At 35.8% G+C, this 8,496-nt stretch overlaps 1 protein-coding gene across 1 annotated transcript in view; it reads left to right on the plus strand.

Annotated features, from left to right (window-relative positions):
• The window catches only part of COL24A1 (collagen type XXIV alpha 1 chain), a 411,426-nt gene that overhangs the window by 51,809 nt on the left and 351,121 nt on the right, over positions 1 to 8,496 (plus strand). Inside the window, 2 exon segments of the mRNA XM_017850789.1 lie at positions 3,505 to 3,558; positions 6,588 to 6,641. Of these exon segments, the coding sequence (XP_017706278.1) occupies positions 3,505 to 3,558; positions 6,588 to 6,641 (108 nt within the window).

Consider the following 8,496-nt stretch of genomic DNA (forward strand, 5'->3'; position numbering starts at 1 on the left):
ATATAATATATATATATATATATTTGGTTTTTGTCCCTAGTTCCTGCCAGAGAGCTCCTAAACTTGCAATTTTCTGAGTGATAGGGGTGTCGTTTGTTAGTCATAACAAGCCCTTTCTGACCACACCAGAGTTTATGCTAATAAGATGACACAGGCTGGGATCCCTAAATAGCTTTCAGCATTGGGGTCTGGTCACCACAAAGACACACAAATGATTAGAGAATGGGAACTTTCAGCCCTACTTTCCCCTACCCCCTTTGCCAGGGAGGGGAGAGAGAGACTGGAAACTGGGTTATAAAAACTCTTGAACAAGATTTGAAGAGCTTCTGTGGGTGAACACATTGATTTCCTGGGAAGGTGGTATGGCAGGATAGAGCATAAAAGCTCCACACTCCCCATTTCTTTTTATGTCTCCTTTCTGCGCCTTATGCTGTTCCCTTTTAGAGTGAAACTCCTAAGTTGTTTCTGTTAGCTAGGAGACTTCCTCTCCTTTCATTCTCTCCTGGACCTACTCTACACAGACATTTTTGTCCCTACCTCTATCCTACTTCACTTTTTCTTTCTCAATCTTGTTGTTGTATTGTAAACAATGGGTTCAAGCCATTGTCCTGCCACACTGACAGATGATAGAAAATTCAAGTAGGATCTAAACATAAGAATTTTTAACATGATATTTATAATAAAAACATTGGTCACAGGGTTTTATTATATTTAAACTTTTCAAGGGCTATCATTTCTTATTTTAAAATTCTTTGTAAATTATTGCCTTGAATCAACTAGTTAGCTTTTATAATAAAAGATTAAAATATATTAAAACCAATAGATAAGATTTTTAATAGGCATTGTGATACAAGAAAGAAAATGGACCTTGTTTGCAAATATTTTCCTAAGTAATCCTTAGCAAGTCAATTAACTTTTCTGGGCTTTATTGCTTCTTTTATCTATAAAATATGTTTTACTAGATAAGCTGGAGTTTCTCTTATAAATTCTAAGTATATTACCTTTTTTGATGATGACTTAAGTTTTTAAATATAAAGATATCACCAAAGCCATTTCTTAGGTTTCATAACCTTGTAACCAATGACCTAAAATTGTAGCCTTAGTAGTGGAACGAGCAGTGATGGCTACGATAAAGAAGAGGTCAACCTAGAAGACAAACTTTCCTTAAAGAAAAAAATTTTTTTTTTAAGTTCAGGGGTACATGTGTAAGTTTGTTACATAGGTAACGTTGTGTCATTAGGGGTTTCTTGTTCAGATTATTTCATCACCCAGGTATTGAGCCTAGTTCCCATTAGTTATTTTTCCTGATCCTCTCCCTCCTCCCACCCTCAAGTAGGCCCCTGTGTCTGTTGTTCCACTCTATGTGTCCATGTGTTCTCATCATTTAGCTCTCACTTATAAGTGAGAACATGTGGTATTTGGTTTTCTGTTCCTGTGTGAGTATGCTAAGGATAATGATTTCTAGCTCCATCCATGTCCCTATAAAGGACATGATCTCATTCTTTGTTATGGCTGCATAGTATTCCATGGTATATGTACAGCACCACATTTTCTTTATCCAGTCTATCACTGATGGGCATTTAGGTTGATTTCATGTCATTTCTATTGTGAATAGTGCTGCAATGAACATATGCATGCATTTGTCTTTATAACAGAATGATTTCTATTCCTTTGGGTATATACCCAGTAATGGGATTGCTGCATCGAATGGTATTTCTGTCTCTAGGTCTTTGAGGAGTCACCACACTGTCTTCCACAATGGTTGAACTGATTTAAACTCCCATCAATAGTGTATAAGCATTTCTTTTTCTCCACAACCTCATCAGCATCTGTTATTTTTTGACTTGTTCAAAATAGCCATTCTGTCTGGTGTGAGATGGCATCTCATTGTGGTTTTGAATTGCATTTCTCTAATGATCAGTAATGTTGAGATTTTTTTCATATGCTTGTTGGCTGCATGTATGTCCTCTTTTGAAAAGTTTCTTTTCATATCCCTCGTGCACTTTTTAATGAGGTTGTTTGTTTTTTCTTGTAAATTTGTTTAAGTTCCTATACATGCTGGATATTTGACCTTTGTTGGATGCATAGTTTGCAGAAATGTTCTCCCATTCTGTAGGTTGTGTTTACACTGTTGATAGTTTCTTTTTCTGTGCAGAGAAGCTCTTTGGTTTAATTAGATCCCATTTGTCAATTTTTTTTTTTTTTTTGCAATTGCTTTTGGTGTCTTCATTATGAAATCCTTGCCTGTGCCTGTACTAAATCATATTGCCTAGGTTGTCTTCTATGGTTTTTATAGTTTTGGGTTTTACATTTAAGTTTTTAATCCATAGACACATAGACCAATGGAATAAAATAGAGAACCCAGAAATAAGAACTGCACACCTACAACTATTTGATCTTCGAAAACCTGACAAAACGAGCAATGGCGAAAGAATTCCCTATTCAATAAATGGTGCTGGGATAACTGGCTAGCCATATGAAGAACATTAAAACTGGATCCCCCCTTCCTTACACCATATAGCATTTTCTTTGACTATAGAATATAGGACTTTTTGCCAGTGAGGGTTCATTTCTAATTTGTAAAATGCGAGTACTTACTGGGGGACACGCAGGACTTTTCTTTTGGTATTCCATCTTTCATCAGTCAGCTTAAGTGTCATTTAAAAGCATCCCTGAATATGTAAAAAGACATGACTATTTCCCAGTGAAAATAGCATTTAGAAGTATCTAGGAAAGGAGAACTATTTATTCTTAGTTGAGAATGGTAATGAAATCAGAATTTGAATTTTAAAGAATCTCCATTGTGGCCCCTATATTTTGAGATGTGACAAATAGTTTGAAAAAGAGTTACTTTGCTACTGTGCATCATAAAAATATTTTAATATTGTACCAAAAAACTTTAGCTGAAACCTAATGTCATATTTTTCTTGAAATGTAAAAGATAAAGATCCCCAGACTATGAAAAGCATCTAATTTTATAACAGAATAAAAAGACTTTCGTGGATTAGAGGTATCTTTTTTTCTGTTTATTTTTCATAATAATAAAAGTAATATATGTGCATTATAATATTTTGGAAAACATTTAAACTTGGAACGATATCTTAGAATTTTAAGGATTATTATAAGCAGTTTTCTTTTACTAAAGTAATAGTCTTTCAATGCTAAAATAGGAACAACAACTCAATATGTCACAAAAATGGAAAAGATAATAAATCTTTACCTAGGTCCTTCAAGAAAAATGTTTCAATAGTGTATAACTTTAAATTTATTAGATTAAAAAATCAACTATGTCTAGAGAATTTTTAGGAATCTTCTCATCATTTAAAAATAAGGCTAAGAAAAATATACATTAAAAAATGAAATAAACAATGCCTATCTCAATGTAAAATTATTTTATTTAACACCATATAATGTATATAACATCTGGTAATAAATACCTGAAGATATATGACACATTATATGCAACTTATGCTTTACCAATTGTTTTATAACTATTTTATTTAGGGCCCCAAAGGAGATCCAGGATTTTCCCCAGGTCAAGCTGTTCCTGGAGAAAAGGTAATTATTTGACCATGAAATGAAATTATGGTAATATATTTCAAGCATTTTAAAATGTAGATTTTACTGTATCAGACAGGAAGAAAAAAATGAGAATTAATTATTGGATTTTAATGAAAGAAGAACTCTTTGAAGAATTAAGTAAATTTTATCACCCATTTCACTTATTGATTTAAGTCTTGACATTACTTTTATTAAATGTCTACTGTGGCCTGCCACTGTACTATCTGCCAATGGGAGGTGGATGGGGTAAAAAATTAGAGCAGGATGTGGTCCTAATTGCAAAGATTTTTCTGTTAATACATATGCACACAATAATATATAAATTTTAATGCCAATTTTTGTCTTTTTAGAATAGTTTCACATACTTTATGATGTTTAAGTACTAGGGTAACTCTCTGTGAGAGACGTACTCACCATTATCTTGTTTTCCCATTGAGAAAACAGAATTCATAGATTTTAACGGACTTATCACATGGATAGTAAATGGCAGAGTTGATGATATATCCAAATTTTTAGACTTCTCATCCAGTATGCTTTTCATTTCATCACAATGCTGTCAATGCAAACATATACATATTTAAGTAAAAACTAGTTTTAAAGCAAAGATAACTACAAAAACTTTATCGGGAGAAGAATACTGTTTTCTAGTGAGGATAAATACAAATGGAGTCTTAGGAGGACATCTGGGAAGTTTGGTTTAGACAGGCACTTTATAAATGTAATATAATTACGGGATATGTTTGTTTATGTAGTATACATTCACAAACTTTAAAAATCCCTGAACAATTTTGGTGGTTCCAAAATTGATCTGATCTTATTGGCTTACAGAAACTATCATAAAGTTTGAAAACTGTCTTTTTATTGGCTTACAGAAACAATTTTAAACTTTAAAAAATCACATAATTACTCTACAGATACTATATGAAATAGTAAATCCTCAAAAAATTATTTTATTTTGTTTTTAAAACTTTTACTGGTATACAATAGTTACACATATTTTGGGAGTACATACTCAACATTTTTTAAATCTAAAATTTTAGTAATTTTATTATTGTGGTGGAACTGAGTTCACTGAGTCTAAATAACTTGGAATAGAAGATTACTAGTATAAACATAGTACTTTCATTACTGTCTTAATTATTGCAAGGACAAAATTCTGCAATTTGAGAAATACAAGTGCCATATTTAAAAATATCTAAATATAATACATGTGATTTCTTAACTTAAAATTTAGAAATTAGAGGCCCACTCAGTTTTGGTGACTATTTTAAGTAAAACCCCTAGATTAAATGTTCATATTTATATCAAATGCTTGGTTTTATCTTTCCCTGTGGCTTCTCTGAGCAAAATATAGGGTGATTCAATATGGGAGTTCAGACTTGGAAGCATGTTAGTTTTTTTTTTACTTTTTGAGTTACTTATATACTAACTGTGGTTAAAACTGTAACAGAAACATAGTAAGATATAAAATTTAATAGTATGTTGCCATAGAGCTTTAGTAAAATCCAACTTTTAAAATTAATAGAGGTATTCCTAAAATGGTAAAATTTAAAATCATCTTTAGAAATTGTACTTACATTAAATTGGATTCAAATATACCGAGGAAACAGGAAACTGGTTATACACATAAATCCGAATACAAATAAAATACAAACATTAACTTGGTGGAAGTAGAAGGGGATTGGCAAACAATTTTATTTTAACCATTTAGCCATTTTTAACAATAAATAGTCAATGGTGAAAGAGAAAAGAAATGCAGGATTCAGTAATTCACCGTGTAACATCCACTAAGTAACATCTGTAATAGACCATACACAAGGATTTAAGCCATTTTAGGGCTTAAAAAGAACATGCATAGATAGTTTTAAATGGTGTAAGTTTTCCTTTCCCATAAGACAGGTGAGATGACATCGAAATCATCATCATCACCATCATCATTATCAACCTCATTTTCCAGATGGAGGAATTTGAGGAGAAATTAAATGATTCCTTCACGACTAAAGCTAGTGTAAGAGGACCAGCCTCTAGTCTCCTCTTTGCTCGTGCAGTTTTCTCTTCCTTCTATCAGAGGAATAAATGTAAAAAAGGTAGCGCTAATCGGTAACGCCTAGTCTATTCGAGCCAAGCACACGATGGACTTTCCAATCAATTTTCTCTCATTACTCCGGGGTGAGGGACGTTCTGTGGAGCTGGCACGCAGGATGGAAGACACCAGCTCAGCTCCGGAAGCGGAAGTGCCTCCTGTGCGTCTCGTGAACCTAGCTGGTCCCACCACAGCCCGTGAGATTCTCTCTGGGAGTCCCACCAGGCTGCAGGTCCTCACAGAAACGGAGTAGGGGTGACACCTCAACAGCTGCTTCACAATGCACTTGTAGATTTTTTAGGGAAACTACTTTCAATTTTCTTTTCTTTTTTTTTTCTTTTCTGAGACAGAGACAGAGTTTCACTCTTGTTGCCGAGGCTGGAGTGCAGTGGCGAGATCTTGGCTCACTGCAACCTCCGCCTCCCGGGTTCAAGTGATTCTCCTGCCTCAGCCTCCTGAGTAGCTGGGATTACAGGTGCCCGCCACCATGTCCAGCTAGCTTTTTTGTATTTTTAGTAGAGATGGATTTCACCATGTTGGCCAGACTGGTTTTGAACTCCTGGCCTCAAGTAATCCACCTGTCTCGGCCTCCCAAAGTGCTAGGATTGCAGGCATGAGCCACCACGCCCAGCCCTACTTTCAATTTGTAAAACACGGTAGACCTTGGACTGAGGCGAAGTTTGATAGCAAGAGCCTTATTACAGAAAAGAACATCAGAGAAAATGGAGCAAGGATATGGAGGTGGGGAAATACAGTCCAGTTATTAAGCCCTGGAAGAGATAAGGAAGGGCAGGAAGCCTCAGAAACGGGCTCAAAGATTGTGAAGATTGGAAATGATTGTAATAAGAGCTGATGTCTAAGATTAAAGGGAACTTTAATTTTCAAGAGAATTCTAATTTTCAATTCTCTTTCATGACATTAAACTTCTGTGTTTTGTTTATAGGGTGATCAAGGCCTTTCTGGATTAATGGGCCCCCCTGGTATGCAAGGTGATAAGGTAAGATGGAATTTTACTTGTTTTCTTTTCTTTTCTTTTTTTTCTTTTGTCTTTTTCTTCAGGGATCCTTGTTCTGAAACATAATTGGATGATATATGGATCTTAGAGGTCTTCAGTGACTATGATCTTGTTTTGAAGTTGAGCCTAAAACTAATGTTTTAAAATTCCTTTTCTCAGCAAAAGAAAATTAGGATGCCATCGTCATCCCGGAAAGTGGTGCCCACAAAAGCCAGAATCTTAAGAAAATAAGAGAAGACCCTTCAATTAATGATGGGCACAGAATTCACATGCAAGAGAAAGTCAGTCACTGATAGAATATTGAAGCTTTCCTTTTTTAAACTATATTAGGGAAACGACCTACTTCTGAGAACTTGAAGTCACTTTATGACTTTTATATGTCCAAAGTGAGGTTTACCTGCTTATAGGTAATACATATGGATTTGTTAAGGGATTCTCATTTTACTGGGAAATAATAATCTCTGTCTTGAGGTATATACAGATGTGAGGCGTGAAGGGTAGGGTGGAAGTGAGGATTGGGGATGGCTAGTGAAAAACAGTAGTCATGTTCATATGACTAAGCTTTTGTGAGGTAAAAGGAGTACTGACACAGCTGCAATAATTATTTTATAAAATATATCTTGTAGTTTCCTGGATTAAAGAGGTATAACTTCTTTTCTATCTGGTCAGCTTGTTTTTTCCCAAACACTAAGTTATTGATTTTCTACAGGGAATGAGGAAAACAAAAAATTTCTTCTTAAGGTGATAAGAGTACCAAAATATTGTAGGGCAGTATTTGACTTGATATGGATGTCTAAATACATATAATAATGAGATGTGTTGTTGTCTTAGTGTTCCATATCCTTTTCCTCTTGGGAGACTTATGTTGCAAGTGGTATTCAGGCTCTGCTTGCTTGGTTCAAATCCCAACTGCCATTTTGTAGGTTCCATCAACTTTGGACAGATTGCTTAACTTCCAAGCTTCAGTTGCCTCATTTGTAAATTGTAAGGATAATACTATCCACTTCATAGGGAGTTTAGGGGAAGATAGAATGAGACAATCCTTGCAACAATGTGTCACATAAATAGTCAGCCCTTAATAAATGTAAACCATCAGCTATTTATATGGTTTTGGAAATAATTCTGACCTCTTTTGCTTTGCTTCATGGCCCCTATTATAGGGCTGAATTGTGCAATGATGAAAAAGTACTCATGAGAGTATTTTGTCTTCAATGACCACACCATTATTTTAATGTTCTTCAGACTAGTCTTCATCCTAGACCTTAGTTAGAATTTGGTAACTCCCGAGTTTAAGAAGTCTTAAGAGAGGAACAGCTCCAGTCTCCAACTCCCAGCGCGAGCGACACAGAAGACCGGTGATTTCTGCATTTTCAACTGAGTCTCCACCTCTGGGGACAGCGCACAGCTGAAGACCAACAGGGGAAGTAGCGGGAGCCGGTGCAGACGCGAACGACTCTGTCTGACAGCTTTGGGGAGAGCCGTGGATCTCCCAACGCGGAGGTTGAGATCTGAGAACGGACAGACTGCCTGCTCAGGTGTGTCTCTGACCCCTGAGTAGCCTAGCTGGGAGAAATCCCCCACTAGGGGCAGTCTGACACCCCACACCTCACAGGGTGGAGTACACCCCTGAGAGGAAACTTCCAAAGGAAGAATCAGACAGGTACACTCGCTGTTCAGCAATATTCTATCTTCGGCAACCTCTGCTGCTGATACCCAGGCAAACAGGGTCTGAAGTGGACCTCAAGCAATCTCCAACAGACCAACAGACAGTCCTTCTGACTGTCAGAAGGAAAACTATCAAACAGGAAGGACACCTATACCAAAACCCCATCAGTAC

This window comes from Rhinopithecus bieti, unplaced genomic scaffold (genome assembly GCF_001698545.2).
Source record: "Rhinopithecus bieti isolate Rb0 unplaced genomic scaffold, ASM169854v2 scaffold_1467, whole genome shotgun sequence".
NCBI classification, from domain to species: Eukaryota; Metazoa; Chordata; class Mammalia; order Primates; family Cercopithecidae; genus Rhinopithecus; species Rhinopithecus bieti.